Below are 21,811 nucleotides of genomic sequence, written 5' to 3'. Positions count from 1 at the left end.
ATTTGCGAGTTTTGAGCAGAGTAGCGTTTGTTGTTTCTCTGATCACAAATGCAGACATGGGTTTTATGTTTACACAACGCATAAAAAAAAGACATTATAAGTCATTATAATTAGTAATTATGTCCCCACTGGATGCAACCAATGCCTCAATTGTAATGGGTTTTATTGGTTTTGTCTCATTGCACCAGGACACTGCATCACAGTATGTTAAGGGGCGTAACATTTCTTAAAGAGGCATTAGACACAGGTGCTTGTAATACCAAGTTTAAGACATTGTTCAAATAAGTACAAGCTAGAGAGAGAAATAATGAAAGAGAGAGAGTGAGAGACCTTTTTTTAAGATGATGTCTAGTAGCTTTGAAAGAGATAATTTTTTAGCTGTCGCTAAACAATTTTCAAGGATTCACCATTCCGGATAGGGGTGAGAAGATTATTCCACCAGCCAGGAATGGTGAATGAAACTGTTCTGGTAAGTGATTTTGAGCCTCTTTGTGATGGTACCACGAGGCGTCGCTCACTAGTGGATCTCAGACTTCTGGAGGTGATGTAGATTCGTAATAGTGAGTGGAAGTAGGCGAACGGCGGGGCCTGTCTCTGTTCTATGTGCAAGCATCAATGTCTTGAACCTGATGCGGGCCGCAACCGGTAGCCAGTGCAAGGAGATAAATAGAGGTGTTACATTGGCTCTTTTGGGCTTGTTGACCGCTGTATACTGAAGTTTTCTACCTATTTATTTTTATTTTAGCTGTAGTTCATGTTTGTGATTCCACTTACTGTTAATAATAAAAATTGCTATCGGCTAAGAAGGAGTCTGTTTTATTTGCATTGCTCCCTTCCTGTACTAAAGTGCAAACTGTAGTTTCGATTTGAGATTTGAGCAATTGCCCTGCTGTTGACTATTGGCTGTGCTAATTAGAAGGTGGCCACAGCTGTTTTCACTTTAGTGTATTAGACTGTGGATACTATTTTGTGTCTGTGCAGTGACACGGAAGCGTTCAGGCCTCGTGTTCAGCCTCCTCTTGTGATGACCGACAAGTGTAATGACCTGCAACTTTACCTGCTCGACTTCACAGAGCAACGAATCCGCCAACACACGAAGTATTATTTTTATCTTCCCTTTACACACTCTGCTTTCCTGTCTTCTTTTTTTCCACCTCTATCATGTGTCTTCTCTCTTGCTCTCAACGGAGGCAGTCACATTTCTTTCCTCTCCCTCCCTGCCTTTCCTTGCTTCGCTTGTTTTTCTCTTGTCTTGTCTACTTGAGAGACTCTCTCTGCACTGCTCTCCTAAACTGGAATATGGATCTGATAAACTGGTCTCTCAACGCAATTGACACCATCTTCTCGACGAGAAGCCTGGGTTCGTGGGAACCTGACTGCCCTGCCGGAACGTTTGCAGCTGGCTACACGATGGACGGGTGGGCGAATTGGCGGGTCGTGTGTCTGGCGACTCTTTCCGTGGAGGACATTGAAGACATCTACCTATTCTGAACCATGATAACAGGTCTTCTGCTGATTGGATTAGGCTTTGCCCTGGGTTATCGGAAAATTAAGAAGACGGGAACAGCCGTCCAAAGCCTCACAAGGCTGCCCGTCATGATTGAAGTAGTGGGCAGAGCGGTCAGCATTGAGACTGAGACTATTAACCGCAATATGGATAACATCATGAAGAAGCTCACGGATTTGGAAAAGAAATTGGAGAATTTGGAGACCAATGGACAATGAAAAATCATAGTGACCGTGAAAAGAAATGCGGCTACTAGACCAAACAACTGGTATCTTATCTTCTTTTGGCTTTCTTTACCAGCCTTGGCTGGATGAAAAAAATCTCCCAGGCGAGCAGGGCAGCTTGACTTCTCTTGCATTCCTTCACCCTCTCCCACAGGCACCTGCTGATTGTTGACTCTATCTAGGACCTGACCAAGGACGTCTCCATGGCCGGACTGAGGCATCTAGAGAGAGTCTCAACTCTCCAGGCCTACAAATACACAAACTCTTACACATATACAGATATGCATTCACCCTCCCACCCCCCATCCCCCGCCTTCACCGCTTTGTTCCTCCAGTCTGGCAGGCGGATCTGTGATTAGCGCTTTTCAGCTGCTGGACCGGATGGCTGTTTGCCTGCGCTGGATTACCTCAACCACCCCAAGTTCCGTACCCAGTTGCAAAGTCGTGTGTCTATGGTGTATTGATTATGTGCTTTTTTGTGCTGAGGTGTTTTTCCTGTTCTCATACTGTGCTCCCATAAGGAGCATAGTCTGGGTGTTGGTTTTTTTCTCCTCACTTACCTAATGTTATGCTGTACTTATTTCTTCCTCAAATACCCTGTCTTCCTGTCCTGTCTACCCCACTGTCATATTGTATGTATGTATGTATGGACAGGTTGATGGCTAATTTCGCTAGTACTTGTGACTAGTGACAATAAAGGGCTACTACTACTCCATAACATTCCGGTTGTCTCTCGACAAAGCTCTAATGTCACACACAGACACAGCACAATCTTGCTAACCTGCATCCTATCTATCTCTACATCCTCTACTGCACATCTTTCTTTCTCTGTTTGTCTCTGAAATTGTCAGTCAGCTGTCAATAAAGCATATTTCATTTTTGCTTTTTCTTTACATTCTACACTCAGCATCTTGGGCTTGACTGAGACCTGGATTCGTCCAGACGACTCGGCAACCCCAGCTGCTCTAGTAAACTATTTATCTTTCTTTCACATGTCTGGTCTGCTCATTTCTTAAAAGTGGGAATACTCAACCCTCTCTCCCCTATGCAATAATAACCCATTTGAATCTCATGCGATTATTGTAATAGATCTTATAACTTATACTAAAGTATGCTCTACTTTAAACTCTTGTCTATATGATATTTGTCCTCTCTTCTCCAGACCAGCACGGGCTGCCCCTTCTAACCCGTGGTTATCTGATGTTCTTCATGAGCACTGGACCAAACTCAGGGCAGCAGAGAGAAAATGGCTCAAATCAAAAGATCCGTCAGCCCTGAGCATGTCTCAGTCTTTACTTTCATCTTTCTCTGCTGAAGTCCATACTGCCAAATCTTCATATTTCCACAACAAGATCAACAGTGATCCAGACACAAGTAATCTCTTCAAAACATTTAGTTTTCTCCTCTGTCCCCCTCCACCACCTCCCACCACTTCTATAACAGCTGATGATATCGCCACACTTCACAGACAAAACCAGAATGATATGTGACTCAAATTATACAAGACATGTATTTTACCTTCCTTTACCTTATTTTATAGAAAATAAGAAACCATTGAACAGCTAGCCAGCCAAGCAGCACCTCAGCCTGAAGAGAGGTGTCTAGCAGTACACACATCACATGTGAATCAGTAGTTGCTAGCTGCAATAGTTCAATAATAATTGTTAATTTATGATATGACTTATATGACTTGTTATTAGTTGGTACCCATAATAAGTTGGGAAAGATCTGTAGAAAAAATGGAAAAGGTAGGCTAACTTTCTGCCAGGATATTATTCTTGAAGTTTACAGACATTTCCTGTAACCCTACACAAAATCAATTAATTTTTTTTATTTCATATTAACAGTACATTTTGCCTGATTTTTATTCACTTTTCTTAGAGTGTGGCATATTAACAAACTAATGCTTAAAACTATAACTGTTCAGAATGTGTAACTTTACTACATAAAATGTATTTGTTCTAAAATGTGTAAATGTTCAATAATTTAATGCTGAATTAAAATAAAAAAATATCTATTTATAAAAAAGTTTTGTATTTATATTACATTTACAAATACATTTTAATTGTTTTTATTATTTTTCCAAACATATCTAAAATTAACATATTTAAAATCATATTTTTGTTGAGATTTGAGTAATCTCATTTTGAATTCAATGAAATGACACAAATTTCCATCATGTAATGACATCATCACCCAATGACATCACAACATCATTTAGCAACTTTTAGCAACAAATCAACCTGCCTTTAGCAACTTTCCCTGAAAATTAGTTGGCAACACTACTGCCCGCTAAAACTCAACTGTACTTCCAATAAGATTTCAATTAAAAACCTGTGCAATCTGGAGTTTCCTATTAGGGCGGAAAAATAACCCCCACACAGATTTCACTGCATGTTCAAGTTGATCATGCAAATTCGACCAACAGAAAGATGCTGGGCTTGAAAGTGAAATCTATGCGAACTGTGCTTCATACATCTCTACGCTATTGACAATGGCACTTTAACAATATACAATGAGATGTCAGAAATTACCTGTTCCATAAACCTCCACCTCACACAGTGTGAGATACTGCTGGATGTTAGGAATGTACATGTTCACATAACGACCTTCCATTCCTCCACAAGAGAAACTGACAGAACTGCCTGCTGGGGCAAGTGAAGTGACACCACATCTACAGAGAGAAAGAGAGAAACCCTGACACAATCAGCTGACCTGATCAAATCCAGTTCCCTCTCGAGGCGGTAACTCAACATTACGTCAGCTAAGACGTATATGGGAACTCTTCCCTTCTCCACTTTCACTGAAATCTTATTGGCTAACGCCAGCTGGGGACAGCTGGCCAATTGACGCGAAGCATGCAAATACTGGCGGGTAAGCGTGCAGTATAAAATGCATGGGCGCGAAAATTACGTCAGAATCTCTTTCTTCACGCTAGAAGTCTTATCTAAGTCATCGTGGAAGTTGCAATAGAGGACTACTCACCCTGTTTTTCCTCTCCGCATCCGATGGCTGCTAATGCTAGATTCGGACCTTCACCAGTTCTGTGTGACCTGCCTGGGATTCTCAGACGGACCACACTTGCGCCCACTGTACCGAGCTGCCAGTGCGCGCCCTCAGAGCCAGAGTGGCTCGGAGGACGGCGGGAATGAGGCCCACTGCCGCCAGCGAGCCGCTGGTGGGCCCTCCCCCGCCCGAAGACGAGTTTGACGTCGGCGTGGTGGACTATAGCTTCCGCGAACTTCGTCCTCTTCGGAGCTGGCGAGGAGAACGACTCCATGTCGCTTCGACGTCGAAAAAGGTTTGGGCCTCTCAGTGGGACCGCCCCGACCAAGAGGGCCCTGAGACCTCCAGGAGAAGCTCGTCAGGGTCTTCGGAAAGGTCGTCACGGAGCTGAGTCTCGTTTGCAACGCACATGACGAGCCTGTGATAGGTAACTAGACTCGTGGCTCCTCCAGTCGAGCTGCTACCAGATGGCATTTAGGCATGCAAGAGCTCGTGGTGAAATCGTGGGCTGCACCCCAATCGGCGCGCACCCACTCTGCTACGAAGGCCATATCACGCACGTGGACGGGACGGAAACCCTCCCCCCCCCGTCTAGGAGACTGTTACCACACACCTGTGCTCGTCTCCCTCTGCTTTTGGTCCGGACCACAGTCTAGAAAGAGCGAGTGCAGCTTCTGCTCTTCATGCCAGGGCAATACTCAAGGTGTTTCAGGCAAACGGCGGCACAGTAGAGCTGACGTCATCAGGATCTGCACGCGGCAACTGATCTCGCGCTGATTGCTACTAAGCGCTCTGCTCAGCTGTTTCACGGAGCTCATGGTCATCTTTACAGGCACCTATGGCTTACCCTAGCTGTCTTGAAAGACGCAGACCGTAGGCCGCTCCTAAACGTTCCAGTTGCTCCCTCCGGCCTCTTTGGTGACGTCATGGAGCTATTCTCAGAGACGCAGAAAGCGCGCCAAAGTATGAGCCATGTGATACCCCGTCGCTCACCCCAGTCTTCTCTGCGAGATTCTTATGCACCGGGTCAGGCTCTAAAACCAGCTAAAATAACCCGCTGTGGCACCCCGCTCTGAATCGGACGCTCGTTTCTGCCAAAACCAGCAGTGGTAAGAGCCTTGAAGGTAACGTCAGGGTCAGTTGAGGATCTCGCGCCGCGAGAGAGCCAGCGCGCCATACGAGCCGTCTCCCTGACGGTGAAAGAGTGAGTGAGCGGGAGGCCCCGCCCCCAAGCGCCATGTTCATATGCATCATGTCCCCCATTTCCTTCGGGCGACGATTGCTATGTCTGTTTGAATGCTGTTTGTGTGAGTTCCACAATAAAAGCATGTTACTATCAACTAAAGAGCTTTACTTCCTCTTACACTCATCTCTGTGTCACTCGCCCTGTCTCAGAACAGTGCAGAGCCACAACCCATGATTATACTGGCCTCGCGAGAGTGCCAACACCACATGAACACGGTGTCACCCTCAATGTTCAGATGCATCATGTCCCCCATGTTTCTTCGGGCGACGATTGCTATATGTCTGTTTGAATGCTGTTTGTGTGAGTTCCACAATAAAAGCAGGTATACAATCAGTGAAAGAGCTTTACTGCCTCTTACACTCATCTCTGTGTCACTCGCCCTGTCTCAGAACAGTGCAGAGCCACAACCCTTGATTATACTGGCCTCGCGAGAGTGCCAACACCACATGAACACGGTGTCACCCTCAATGTTCAGATGCATCATGTCCCCCATGTTTCTTCGGGCGACGATTGCTATATGTCTGTTTGAATGCTGTTTGTGTGAGTTCCACAATAAAAGCATGTTACTATCAACTAAAGAGCTTTACTTCCTCTTACACTCATCTCTGTGTCACTCGCCCTGTCTCAGAACAGTGCAGAGCCACAACCCATGATTATACTGGCCTCGCGAGAGTGCCAACACCACATGAACACGGTGTCACCCTCAATGTTCAGATGCATCATGTCCCCCATGTTTCTTCGGGCGACGATTGCTATATGTCTGTTTGAATGCTGTTTGTGTGAGTTCCACAATAAAAGCATGTTACTATCAACTAAAGAGCTTTACTTCCTCTTACACTCATCTCTGTGTCACTCGCCCTGTCTCAGAACAGTGCAGAGCCACAACCCATGATTATACTGGCCTCGCGAGAGTGCCAACACCACATGAACACGGTGTCACCCTCAATGCTCGGATGCATCATGTCCCCCATGTTTCTTCGGGCGACGATTGCTATATGTCTGTTTGAATGCTGTTTGTGTGAGTTCCACAATAAAAGCATGTTACAATCAACAAAAGAGCTTTACTTCCTCTTACACTCATCTCTGTGTCACTCGCCCTGTCTCAGAACAGTGCAGAGCCACAACCGATTATTATAATGGCCTCGCGAAGGAGCGAGAGTGCCAACACCACAAAGACATATGCATCATGTCCCCCACATCACTATGGGTGACAATTGCTATATTTGTTTAAATGATGTTTTTGTGAGTAAAAAATTGTACTAAGGAAGCATATATACAAATTCTTGCACCCAACGTTGTGTCACTCGCCCTGTCTCAAACAGCGCAGAGCCACAGTCCATGATTATAATGGCCTCACGATGGCGCAAGAGTGTCACACCATGGCCCGCCCTCCCGCCAGTGCTTCCAGCCTCGCGGGGGCGGGGCCCTGATTAAAAGAAGCCATCAGTGGCTGTAGACGTAACGCGTCCGCCGTGTCATCTCATGGACGGTAAGAGGGCTATCCCGGGCGTTTCACCGTGGATACTGGGAATAATTCACGACGGATATTCTCTCCAATTCAAACGCAGACATCCCCGCTTCAATGGCGTGGTCCCGTCACTGACTTTGCCCCAAAACCGTCCTGTTCTGCGACAGGAAGTTCTCAGTCTGCTCGAGAGAGAGCGATAGAGCGAAATTTCCCCTCAGATCGAGCGGAATGCGCATGTTGAATTATCTGGACGATTGGCTGATTTTAGCCCACTCAAGAGATGTGCTATCAGTCACGTGGAAACAATGCTTCGCCGTTTGGATACGCTGGGACTGCGTGTGAATATGCAGAAGAGCGTGTTTTTACGAGTCGGACTGTAACATATCTGGGAATATGTTTGGACTCGATGGCGATACAAGCCCATCTCTCTCTAGAGCATTTCATCGACTCTGCGCTGTTTCTGACTGGGCAGGTCGTTTGCACTGAGGGAATTTCAGAGGCTTCTGGGACTGATGGCGGCGGCTTCTTCAGTGTGCCATCTGGGTCTGCTACATTGCGGCCGCTACAGTTTTGGCTATAACTCGAGTTCCGCCGAGGGCGTGGTCTTCGGTCCACAAGCACTTACGGTCATTCACAGTTGCGTCAGCACTCTGAGACCGTGGAACAGCCCGGATATGTTCAGCCCAGGAGTTCTTTTCTCTGCGAATCTAGGCTGGGGAGCAGTGCGTCTGGGCCTGTGGTCGGAGTCACAGAGAAGGTGACACATAAACCGTTTGGAATAATGGAAGCGGTGTCCTAATATCCCTGCAAGCCTTTCGGTCGAGATTGGAGCGGAAACATGTACTGATTCAAACCGACAACACGTCTGTGGTCTCGTACATAAATCGCCAGGACGGCGTGCGCTCCAGAGCTCTATTCAAACAGGCAGCGAGTTTCCTGTTGTGGGCGGACCGACACTTAATCTCCATAGGAGCGTCGCACATCCCCGGTACTTTGGACCGTGGAGTGAGCATGCTTTTGAGGAACGGGATTCCTCAAGGAGATGTTGGCTTCACCCAAGATCAGATCTAATGATTTGGGAGGGAGGAAGTGGATTTGTTGCCACGAGCGAGAACACATTTGCTATCTCACTCCCCCTGCTGGGAGATGCTCTGACATCGCGCTGGCCGGAAGCCAGGCTTACACATTCCCTCCTGTGAAGATTCTGCCTGTGTTGTGCAAAATCAGGGAGGAGAAAGCATCAGTTATACTCGTGGCCCCGAACTGGCCGAATCAGCCCTGGTTCGCGGACCTGAGAGAGTTACTGATGGCTCCCCCATGGCGAATCCCCCTCAAGCAGGACCTGCTGTCTCAGGCGAATGGCACAATATAGCACCCCAGCCCCGAGCTGTGGAACCTTCATGTGTGGCCGCTGCGGGGACCCTAATGAGCGGGACTCTCTGCACTGACGAGTGCTAAACACACTTACTGAGACGCGAGCATCATCAAACATTCGCTGCTACGCGCAGAAGTGGTGAGTTTTCACAAAATGGTGCGAGAACATTTATATTGACCCGGGGACCTGTTCCGTGTCGGATGTTTTGCGCTTTCTACAGCACAGTTGGATAGCGGGAGTTTGATACCATCCACGCTGAAGGTGTATGTGACCGCTATTGCCGCTTTCGTTCCCCGGTTACGGGTAAACGATCGGTAAGCACGCTCTGGTATTCAGTTTTCTCAGGGGAGCAAGTCGATTGTGTACTTCATGGCCGCCCTCCGTGCCGCCGTGGGATTTCGCTCTAGTTTTGAGGGCTCTATCTCTTATTACCGTTCGAGCCATTAGCTTCGATTGCGGTTAAGGAGCTTCCCTGAAGACTGCCTTGCCTCTTGCTCTCGCCTCAGCGAAGTGCCTTGGAGAATTCGTGAGTGTTTGGTGAACGATATTGCATTGGTTTCGGGCCTGGCGACTGTAATGTCATTCTCCGGCCGAGACCGGGTTTCGTTTCTAAGTCACTCTATACACCGTTTTGTTTCCCTGCCCGCCTTATCTGTTGAGCCGTCAGCCTCGCGTGACGCTGATGCTCAGAGCGTCAGGACCCTGGTTTTACGGATGTATATGAATTGCTCGGCCGCCTTTCGTCAGTCGGACCAGCTGTTCGTGTGCTTGGTGGATGTAATAAGGGACGTGCTGTTTCTAAACAGAGACTTTCTCACTGGATCGTGGACGCTATCAAATGCCAGGGGAAGGATTACCCCCTCAACATCAGAGCTCATTCTGCGAGGACATTATATATGCTTCCTGATGGGCCTGGTCTAGAGGTATGTCTGTCCAGTATTTATGTTTTGCTGCTGGCTGGTCTTCCCAGAACACAAGCGTCACATGTTTTTCGGTGAGTTAAATTTTTATTCATTAAAGCTGTTATAACCAGCTATACAGTGGTTACCATGGCTGCTAACTCTGTGTTATGGTTTAAATGGTTTATGCAGCAGTCACCGCAAACGCCGTCGACTCTGTTTAACTCTCATGCTTGAGTGCTTATTGCTTTGTGTCTGCCCTGGTTAGTGCAGATTTCGATATGTTGCTTGAAGTTATGCATATTTTGTTAGGGTCGGAGCAGATGTCTCATTGGCCTAGTTCCGCCTATCAGATGCAAGCACTCTTAGCGACACGGCCATTGGCTAGAACTGTACTGCTTGTGTGAGGGTGATTGACTCCGTTCAGGGCTTATCTTCACTGCTCTCACGGCGGGATTTTATACAGTTCCCATATACGTCTTAGCTGACGTAATGTTGAGTTACCGCCTCGAGAGGGAACGTCTCCGGTTACTATCGTAACCTCGGTTCCCTGAGAGGCGGGAACGAGACATTACGTTAGCCGCCGTGGTCGCTGTTTGATCAGCTGTGCTAGCGTTCAGTCGTGATTCTGACGTAATTTTCGCGCCCATGCATTTTATACTGCACGCTTACCCGCCAGTATTTGCATGCTTCGCGTCAATTGGCCAGCTGTCCCCAGCTGGCGTTAGCCAATAAGATTTCAGTGAAAGTGGAGAAGGGAAGAGTTCCCATATACGTCTTAGCTGACGTAATGTCTCGTTCCCGCCTCTCAGGGAACCGAGGTTACGATAGTAACCGGAGACGTTCTCCTGACACGTTCATAACTGTTTTCATTACTTCACCTGGGATTGTTGTTGCCGTTGTTCTCCAGAGAGTTTCCGATGCGGATCTCTACTCCAGCCGTTTGATCCAAAAAGCCATCGGCTCTGTTGGTGATGGTCACTTTGTAAATGTAGTAAGAATCCAGCAGGTCCAGCCTCCACCACGGGCTGAGCTGGTGTGATGTGATGGAGCAGTATGTATTGGTTTCGTCTGGATAGGGTTTTCCTGAAGGAGAGTATTTGATGCCGTCGATGGCCTGTGCTGCTCCAGAACTGTAATATGTGGATGACTGTACAGCCGTTCCTTTTAATGCCAAATTCTCTAAAAAAACATTTAAAGAGACAGAGGGTCAAGACTCAAATGTGTGAAGTTTCAGTAGATTTCATTTGGGTTCAAATATTAAGTTTCAGTCCAAAACACTCAATTCAATTTACTACTACATTAAAATCTGAAGTTAATATTTTTAATGGATCTGCATTAACATGACCTAACCACAAGCAGTTGTATTGTATTACCAACATTATCAAATATTAATAAAAACTATAAGTTGTGTATTGGGACATTGCCTTCCAAGTTTACTGAACTCCCCTGAATGGAAAAGGCATCTGTTACAAAAACAAAATATTTCCATTGCTTTCTGGGATGTGGATCAAGTTTATGTTGCATTTGATTCTTTAAAAAATTTTCATAAAGAATAGCTAAATGGCATCTATAATTGTACATCATCAGACTGATGTGTGTCATTTATACTCACCCAAAAGTAAGAACAGATAAGAGAGTTCCTCCATCTTGTTTGTTAAAGATCATTAACCAGATACCTGTGATGGTCAGATATGACAAGAGCATGCATCCCTCCTTTTATCTGTGTTTCTCTGAGCAGCTTGAGTCTCCATTCTTACTGAATATATTTCACACATCACAGGACCTCCAGAATTGCTTTTCTCAGAACACCTCTCTTGTCAAGTCTGATTTACTAAACAAATCTGGCAAAAATGCAAATGAAGATGAGGATCTAAAGGATTTCACAGAATAGTACACCAAGTTTCTTACACCTTCCAAGTAAAATGCAACTACTTCCAAGGACATTAAAATTTCCAGCACTTTACAACTGTGGTAAATTTCCTTTTACATACATACTCTTACCTCAGTTAAAGCACACTCACAGATACAACACAGACACAACTTACTTGTAAATCGCTTGGATTTTTAAAGGCACATTAGCAATTTACATTGTTCTAAACAAAAATCAGTATTGAAAGCTGTTCTTAAATGTACACCACAAAAACACTTTCATTCATTTTCACTTTTCTCTTTAATCGCGACAGTCTTAAGATTTATTTTAACAGAGCAGGGAAAATTTAGTTTACCTTTATATGCTCGAAGCGCACACTATCCCATGGAAAACAAAGCCAAGCAGACTTCACAGGGCGCTACTCAAATATTTAGTTCTCGGTTTACCATAATTTGTCATTTCGAGCCATCACTGACTGAAGCAGCAACCTCCGGCAAGAAGGTATTTTTTTTTTCTGTCATCTATCGGAGGATTAACTAGTAAGAAAGCTAATTATAATGAACCAGTGCACTGCATTTTCAAGCACTTTATCTAAATCCAAGCATTTTTTTTTTTACCTTGAAAACTCTGCATTAAATTTCAAGCATTTCCAAGGATTTCAAGCACCCGTGTGACCCTGTACGATGGCAAACGTGACAAGTATAAAGCCTTCACCAGTCATCGGAGGCTGGCAGTGGAGCCAGCGAGAGCATAAATCTCACTTATGCAACGACAGGTCTAGCACGATATAATACTGGACACTAGATAAGCCTCAACAAGCAGTAGTTCCAGTACCCTGATAGCTTTAAATAAAGACCTTCAGAAAGGCATGTAGTGGGACAGAAACCCCTTACAGAAGAATAGATGTAGCGAAGGGTGCTCTCTTATAACAGCTAAAAATATCAGCATGCCCCTTTAAAGCAGTACGACATATGGTCAATACTCAAATTCAGGCAAGAGCATAAGCCCTTGTCCAGATAACGGCTGCATCCAAAAACTTAGGCAGGTTACTTGCTGCCTCGCTGTCGTATCAGGCAATGACTTTGCAGGCAGCGTTTTTACAGGAAGGCACCTCACGAAACTGATTTCGGACAGGCTTCTGAGGCAGAGCAATTATTTAATGATCTACAGCAAAATATACAGAGCTTTGGTGATAACTAATTGGATATTTCATTACTGCAATATTAATTTCTCACTAGAAATTACATAAAAAGTGGAAAACGTTGATCAAAAATATACATTTACACACAAAATGACCACCGACCGCAAATTTCAGACGCCATCTTTATTTTTTGGTTTAACTGTCACAGAATAGAATGCACAGGATTGTTGTAGAGAGCTGGACTAGTTGCCAGAAGGTCACTGGTTTGAGTCTTGGTGCTGGCAGGAGTTGTAGGTGGTGGAGAGTGAAGGAACAGTGCTCTATTCCTCCCTCAATACCCATGACTAAAGTGCCCTTGAGCAATGCACTGAACCCCCAGTTGCTCCCCGGGTGCTGGATATATAGCTGAATACTGCTCCGGTTGTGTATGTGTGTTCACTGCTCTGGATGTGTGTTCATGGTGTGTTCACTTCTCACTGCTGTGTGTGTGCACTTGGATATGTTAAATGCAGAGCACCAATTCCGAGTATGGGTGACCATACTTGGCAAATGCCACAACTTTCACTTTCACTTTAGTTAATCTCTCCTGATTTCCACTCCGTCAGTCTGATCGCTGATCTTTTCCATGTTATTTTGTGTGTATTTGAATGATCTCAAGCAGGATGTAAATCAAGAGCTCCACTGGAGTCCATCATCTGCTCAGACCTCAAACAAAGACCTGTCACTTCATACAGATCTCAGACTGCACACATTTTTGGCTGTTTTGCCTCACACACAGACATAAGCAACACTGTAAGCTATTAGTGTACTCAATTCTATTTACTACTATACATTAAAATCTGAAGTTAATATTTTTAATGGATATGCGCTTACATGAACTAACTATGAGCACTTTCATTTAATTAACCAACAACCAACAAAAAAAAGATTAATAAATACTATAAGTTGTGTATGAGTTAGTGTTAGTTACTGCATGTTAACTAATGGGACATTAGTTAGTACTTTTTTTACCTTTCAAGTTTTCTGAACTCCCCTGAATGGAAAAGACACCTGTTACAAAAACAAAATATCTCCATTGCTTTCTGGGATATGGGTTAAATTTATGTTGCATTTGATTCTTTAAAATTGTTCATGAAGAATATCTAAACAACATCTATAATTGTACATCATCTGACTGATGTGTGTCATTTATACTCACCCAAAAGTAAGAACAGATAAGAGTTACTCGTGACATTACTTTACTGGTGATAACTGAGTTGACTCCCCATTTAAATGGCAAGTGAAACATAAATCTATAATCTATACTTATTTACAGCTTTATCATAATAGGCTGTATATTAACTTATTGGAAGACAATCAGTAGTTCTATGTGAAATCAGACATTTAACCTGGTTAGCTTGGTGAGTTATAACTCATTGTTTTGAGATTGTAAATGTGTTTTACCTTCACCTTCAAGATATTTGGTCCTGGTTTGTCACAGGCGCTTCTTCAGTGACCAACGTTAACATTACCTCGCAAAAAAATAAAATAATGACATTGTACTCAATCCAAAAAAGCAGAACAGTACTTAAAAGGATGCAAAAAGACCCATTAATCACATTCTATGCTACAGAACACTTAACTGCAATGAGCGCCCACTGTCAGCCATTTTGTTTAAGCAGTTCAGCGTCTCACTTTTCTCAAAATGCAGTGTCTATGGGCTAGTTGCACAAGATGGCGCCGGTGAGCTTCAGCGACGCGAGTGTGTGCGTACTTATTTCCGGTCTTGCGACGCTCGCGTTGACTGTAAGGGAAACTTACATATGAAACTTGGCTAGATGTATATAATTAAAGATTTTCAAATTTAACAGCCCTTAGTGGTATATCAAAAACATGGGGAAACATCCTCCCTATATTTTGCGTACCTCTGTGTGGAAATTCATCAAGATACAACGCGGAGATTGCTTTATTCTTCTGTTGATTATGTGGATCAGCGTCAGTTCAGGTCCACATGGATTTCTTTTTTCAAACACAAACCTCTCAAATATGCAATACTTTTCATTTTCGAAGAGCTGGTTTTGTTCTGTTATGTAAGATAATTGTTTCTGACTGTCAAACAAGACGCACAGAGATTTCTGATAAAGCGTTTTATTAAGTTTATTTGATAACATAATTTATAGCTAACTAACTGTACAATTAAACGTAGTATAATTATGGTAGGTTTGCCTTAAATAAAAGATCGCTGTTTGCATTCATGTGTGTTTTTATCTGGTTATTTGTTTTGTGAAAGATCTGCAGCATAAATCATTATCTGTCTACGAGTAGCCATTGTTATTGTTTTGCATTAATTATCAGATTAAACAGATATTAAAAGTCACGTATTTTTTACTGTGTAAAATAATCTTGTGAAAATAACGATGAAACAGACTGATGTATGTGTACAATTGAGAAATGGATACTTCTGAAGATAAATCGCAGTCCACGTCTCACGAGGTAAATATTTAATATAAAAATAATAATAACAATGCAAACATCTTCGAGAAATAAGTAATTTGTACATTAACATATTTGGTAAGATAAAATACATTATATAGCTGTGTATACACACCATGAGTTAAACTTTCATCTCATGAACAATAGTGAACATTAGTGTATTTAATTCAACAGGACCGAAACATACACAGGTTTCAAATCCACTGGCTCAGTTGACATTTGTAGTATAGTGATAATAGCAGTGTATATCTTATTTGCATATGAAGTGATATTATAAATCCTGTAAACATATAGAAGGTAATATTTGGACTTCTCTGGTTCTCTGCACTGACATTAAGCACAGCCGGAAATACCTACGCACACACTCGCAAGACCGGAAATCCAAGATGGCGGAGATATGCAACTAGCCCATTAGACCAGTGGTTCCCAAAGTAGGGGTCGCGAGATGATTTCGATATAGGCTTTATATATTTTTGTTTCAAGTAATTTAACTCTTTCGCATCGCACGTACGATCACACCGGTGTGATCAGTCTAGACTAGTCCCTGGAGTGTACGACCACACCGGTCAGTGCATGACGTGAAATTCAAATGTGCTCTCGCGAGTTGGCTGGCGCTGAGCCAGAGACAAGTGCGCTCAGAGCTGTCATCACAACTTTTCAGTGTTTTCAACCACATAATGTTTATTTTAGGTTTCAGACATATAAGTACTAGAAAAAACAATACATTTAGAGTTTGTAAAATACACACTGATGTCAAAGGAAGAGGCAATAATAATCTTTTTCATTATAATTAGACACATTTTATTCATATCAGATACACATTGTGTAAGTAACTTTAAAGTTTACTCCATTATTCTCCCAGTTCACCAGCCACTTACTTTTATGTATTTCGGGAGAAGTGGATGAATTCACGTGTTGTAAATCCAACAGATCTGATTCTCTGAACTGCGTCTGCGGCACAAACTAAGATGGCGGCGCCCATCGCGCATACAGCTCAACTAACGCGATCATTATAAAGGTGTTTAAACAACAAAACACTTCCACTTGCATATATTTGACAATCGGAATATCAGCTATTTCATGCCATATCTAACAAATTTGTTAATATTTTGAATAAAAAAGGAAAAATGACAAAAGCAGATAATTCATTCAGCTCTGTTGTTGCTGCGGTATGTCACGTGACAAGCAATGACGCGTCACCATGGAAAGCATAAAGTGACACATCTAACGGATTAGCATGAGTGTGTGTGTGTGTGTGTGTGTGTGTGCGCGCGCGCGCGCGCGCACGGGTGTGAGCACGCGTGTGAACAGCTCAGACTTACTCGACTGGTTCCTGATGGCAGAATAATGAACGAGTTCAACCCAACATAGCTGCACAGTTACTTTCCGAGAGAGAACAGGTGGATATCGAGCAGCTCATGCAGAATTGTAACACTGATTTTGCACGCAGAACAATAAAATATAACTTCGTGTGCTTTGAGACTGGGCATAAAATCGATTTGCTGTACATTTCACGCGTGGAGAGGTGTTTTTTTTTTTTTTGGGGGGGGGGGGGGTCGCGGGTCCGCAGCGCATTTATCATGGGGTCGCGGGCTAAAAAATTTGGGAACCCCTGAATTAGACCGTCTAAGTAAAGACAACCATGGACTTATTTTAAGCAACAGTCTTTCCCCACTGACTTTAGTTGGTCAGGCTAATTCTTAAATGCAGTGTTGACAATAGATGCTTTTCCAAGCTAGTACTTCAAACGAGTTGGGTGGGGCTAATAGCCTTGGACCTGTAGCACCGATGCCAAAAATAATGCTGCGTTTCCACCATCAGTCCAGAAGCTGTGCTTCACTAAAACCCGCCCTTCACACATCTCTCTAGAACAACATCACACAACACCATCATTTCACCAACAAAGATAAGTTATCAGAAAACTATTAAGAAATAAATCACTGGAACTACTAGCGTGATCAAAAACCAAACAGGATAAAAGCGTCTGTTTATGGCATACTTTGTTAAATATTTAAATCTAGATGCATCTATGTTTTACTATAATAAGTGATACATGAATCATAATGAATTACTTTATCAGGATTTGAAATTAGTCACACAGAAATAAAGCGTTATGAACATAGCTTGCTTATTAAGTCGTATTATATACTTAAGTTCCATTGTATTCACAATAGCCTATATACATCACATTTAAAAATAATGATCATTTCTATATTTTTATAAAAGCTCCCGAACAAAAAAAAAAAAAAAAACATTGTTATATTTTTATGACAAAGGCTACATGGATTTAAACTCTCGAGACAAGACTTATGACAGATAAAATAAGTTACTAAATAAGTACACGATTGCAGGGTTGCCAACTCTCACGCATCTGGCGTGACACTCACACTTTCAGCATCAATCTCACACTCTCACGCACACGCAAGAAATGTCACGCCAAAATCCAGTTATCTCTCCTTTTAATCCGTTAATTTTCTATTGATGACTAGACCACAGCGTATTAATGACAGGAGAGGAGTTTAAGGCCCACAGCTGTTACATCTCCCTACAACGTTCTCACTGCAGTATTCTCTGATCGTTGATTGGCTGAAAACCTTGCACCTGATACATCAGTTGCTCGTGAGAAGTTCAGAAAGAGTTTGGAGCTTAGGTTCGGAGTCGGCACGAGTGAAAGTTTGGAAGACAATCAAGGTAAGCAAATAATAAAATGGTGAAAAATAAATAAAATGGTGAGCCTTGTCACTACAGACGAAGCCTTGCCTAATCAGTCTGTGTGCCGAGACTAAGTTACAGACTTCAACTATAGTTGCAGATGTTGTCTGACATGCGTTATGATGTGGGATAGCTAAATTGCTCAAAAATAGTCTCATGTAGGGGCCGAAATGAACACCCGCCAAGCGCCAAATGCAGGTAGATTTTCAGTTTGGCGAGTAAATCTCAAATATTTCATACATTTTGATCAATATATATATTTCTTTTTACATTTATTATTATACATTTCAAATTTTGCTCTGGACAATTTTTCATGTTTGTATTCAACATACAGTAATAGGCCTACCTTATTATCTCAATTAAATGTACTGAAATTAATGTGTATATATGACAAAACAAAAGGCTGTTTATTGTTTTGACCGGTAAAAAATTTTTTTCACCATTAAAAAGAGTAAGAGAGATTTTTTCAACTACCAGTCCCTGTGGCAGGTGAGCCAAAAAGTTAATTTCTGACCTACAGTAATTACGTTTTGTTAGATGAGCTTGCTGAAATATTTCAAAAGAAAGAAGAAAGATGAAGATGATGGAGAGGAGAAGAATCAAGAAGAGCTTCAGCAGGTAAGCTAGTCACATAATTAGTAATGTTCAGTTACTTGTTGGCAAAAACTGTTACACTAGGCTACCTATTCATTAAAAGATGGGCAGTGTGCCCTCCACCTGATACCTCAAAATATGAACCTGTCTTATCAGTGTTAGCACAGGAAAATCTAGACATGTAATTTTCATGGAGATGTGTCATGATTAGGCGACCATATCATTATAAGGCTGCAGGTTTTTAACCTAGCCTACCTTTTAGATAGAGGATAGAGTGGAGAAAGACAATGAAGAAGTGGTGGTGTTAAAGCTGCTGAAGGTAACTTTTGACGCTCTAGCGGTTAATAAACAGAACTGCTTGCGTCTTGCGGAAGAACATCGTAGCCGGAACTACTTCTCTCTGTTTATATCTATGAAGAATCACAAAGGTACTGGGTTACTCCGCCGCGGTACCCCCGAAGCAATCTAAAATAGTCAGAATATAAACCACTTATTATAGGTGTACCCTAGTGATTCAGGACAAGCTAAAAACACGGTTTGGAAAATGGATTCATGGTGTACTCGCTTATTATGTTCATTTTTCTACATTTTGAACACAAACAAAGTTACGGACCGCAGCTCTGATTTGTTGATTTTTACCGGGAGTGCATGACTTTCTGCAAATGGCAATAGGACACTGGGAGGAGCCAGAGGAGCTTGATTTTTACACAGATTATCTGTCTCATATTCTACTGTCAGGACATAATGACAGGTTTAATAAATATGTAAAAAATATTTTTTTTACAAAAGTTCCCTACAGAACCTTTAAGTGATGAGGTGCTGGTGGAGGAGAAGGAGGAGGATCAGGAGGAGGAGCAGGAGAAGGAGGAGGAGCAGGAAGATACAAGCACAGAGCCAACAGACAAGCAGAAAAAAAGGTCAAAATCAAGAGCCGCTGCTTACAATTCCAAATTGATCAGTGCCTGGACTAAAGAGTGGCCTTTCATTAAACCAGGCACAACAGAATTTCACTTTTGGGGTGAAGTCTGCCTGCATGAGTTGGAATGCAAGCAGGGCAGGGCAGATGTTCAGCGACATATCAGCAGAGAGAGTCATATCATAAAACAAAAAATCCTTGACAGTACCAAAAAAATAAATATATTTATTTGTTCGAAGACTGAAGAGATGAATCTGGACACTCAGGTAATAATTTTATGCAATTTCTTCATGTGCTTTGGCTATGCAGTTGCACATATTCTACCTCAGATGTAAACTCATCTTTTTTTTTTTACAGGCTAGAAGGGCAGAGGTCAAAGTGGCAGTGACTCTGGTCAGCCACAATATCCCAATAGCCTTTGCTGATCACCTCAGCCCGCTATTCAAAGAATGCTTTCCTGATTCTAAAATTGCCAAGAAATATTGTTCCGCAAGAACAAAAACATCAGCCATCATCAACAAGGCAATTAGTCCTTATTTGCTGAATGAGCTGGTGAGCAACACGAGGAGTAAACCATTTAAACTGTTGACAAATGGGTCCAATGATACAGGTGACCTTTTTATTATTTCCCTCTCCCATTAGGCTTTTACATAGTGCTTGAATCCAACATCTAATCAATACAACATAGAATAGGTATAGAGAATGACAAGTTGTGCATTGCTTGAACTGCTGCTTTGCTGTTACTGTTTACTGGCAATGACGATGGCAGATTCAGTTATTGTCTGATTGTGTAAAACTTGTGGCTTGTTCTTAAGGAAAGGAAAAGATGAACCTTTTGACTGTCAAAATCTGGGAGACCAATGGAGTTGCCCATATATTTTTAGATATGGGAATAACAACTGGAGAAGGCTGTAGCATCTGCGGCAACCATATTCAGCAAGATGGACTCTGTGTCGAAAGAGCACAGTATACCATGGCAGAATTGCATTGCTCTTTCTGTGGACAATGCCAGCGTCAACATGGGAGACAGGAACTCTATCAAGTCAAGGGTGATGAAAGAAAACCCTTCAGTGTTTATCCTAAGTTGCCCTTGCCACATAGTGCACAACAATGCCTCTGTTGTCAGGGTTTGGGGCTAATCACCTGCCTTTTGGGGTTGTGAATGTGTGTTTGGATGGTTTGAGTGCTCACTGTGTCTATCTGTTTGATCTGAGTTTTTCCCCGTCCTCCTTGTTTCTCCGTTGTTAACCTAAATTGTTCGCCACCTGTTCTCAATGCTCTTCTAATTTTCTCCCTTTATAATTCCCTGTGTTTCTCTGTTCATGGCCAGACTGTTGTAACTCTTACCAATAGCTCGAGCTGGTCTGTGTACTCGTCTTGTCTTGTCTTGTCTTGTCTTGGGGCTCCAGTGTCTTTTGCTGTTTTGCTCTGCCTTTTTGTTCTCACGAATGCAGTATTCCAACAAGATGCCAGCTCTCATTTCTCTGGGTCTCGGCTGCCTAACAAGTTAAACTGTGGAATGATACTCATCTGCCTTGTCTCATTTGCTTTAAATAATGCTCAGTGTAACCCACAACTGAATCCAGCCCATTTTCTCCTGACAGAACAGTCTGGCCAATTATGGATTTAGTAGGATCTGATCCACTTTGCTCTGCTCTCATACAGCAGGGATTTTGATTGGGTCAGCATGCCATCCAGCTCAACACCATTGGGCAGGACTTGGACGCTCTTAGTGCCCGAGTCTTCGAACTCCTCGCACGGTTGGATAGCCTTCAGCGAGAAGTGACGAGCCACACTGATATTGTCAAGTGTCCAGAGGTTACTCCTGTCATGTCCACAGATGTTGTCAAGTATCCAGAGATCCCTCCTGTCGTGTCCACAGATGTTGTCAAATTTCCAGAGATCACACCTTGAGAAGTTGCCCCAACCTACTTTGTCTGTTTGGCCATAGAGATTGTTCCTGTCTTGTCAAGTTCTCAAGTGTTGTTCCTACCGGTCACATCTGGGCCATGTAAAGTGATCCTGCCTGTCCTGTCAGACCTACAGAGGTCATTCCTGCCTGTTGGGTCAAGATCGTAGACTGTGTATCTGCCTGTCAAGGTATGGTCATGGAAAATGTTCCTGTCGGTTCGGTTATGTCCTGAGGTCATCTTTGCCAGTTGGGTCATGGCCGTGGAGATGTGTTCCTGTTTGCCTTGTCAAGCCCGCGGAGGTTGTTCCTGCTAGAGGTTGTGACCACGAGATCATACCAGACCAGCTGTCTGCTGCTTCTGACGCGTCCCTCGGAGGATGCTCCTGCTAGTTGTCAGCTTTCTGAAGGGGCTGTCTTGTCTGTTTTATCCGGTCTTTAAAGATTGTTTCTTTTTGTCTTGTCAAAC

General features: G+C 43.1%; 1 protein-coding gene across 1 annotated transcript in view; it reads right to left on the bottom strand.

Annotated features, from left to right (window-relative positions):
* LOC113091931 (fucolectin-5-like) overlaps positions 1-21,601 on the bottom strand; it is a 43,383-nt gene extending 21,782 nt beyond the window's left edge. The window contains exons 1-4 of the mRNA XM_026257613.1: positions 21,478-21,601; positions 13,751-13,789; positions 10,607-10,907; positions 4,266-4,405 (exon numbers count right to left, since the gene is read on the bottom strand). Of these exons, the coding sequence (XP_026113398.1) occupies positions 4,266-4,405; positions 10,607-10,907; positions 13,751-13,789; positions 21,478-21,601 (604 nt within the window). The remainder of the gene's footprint in view (positions 1-4,265; positions 4,406-10,606; positions 10,908-13,750; positions 13,790-21,477) is intronic.
* Between the last annotated feature and the right edge of the window lie 210 nt (positions 21,602-21,811).

The sequence above is a fragment of the Carassius auratus genome, unplaced genomic scaffold (genome assembly GCF_003368295.1).
Source record: "Carassius auratus strain Wakin unplaced genomic scaffold, ASM336829v1 scaf_tig00214369, whole genome shotgun sequence".
In the NCBI taxonomy this organism is placed as follows: domain Eukaryota; kingdom Metazoa; phylum Chordata; class Actinopteri; order Cypriniformes; family Cyprinidae; genus Carassius; species Carassius auratus.
The sequence above is the reverse complement of the archived record's forward strand: the minus strand, read 5'-3'. Positions and strand labels throughout refer to the sequence as shown.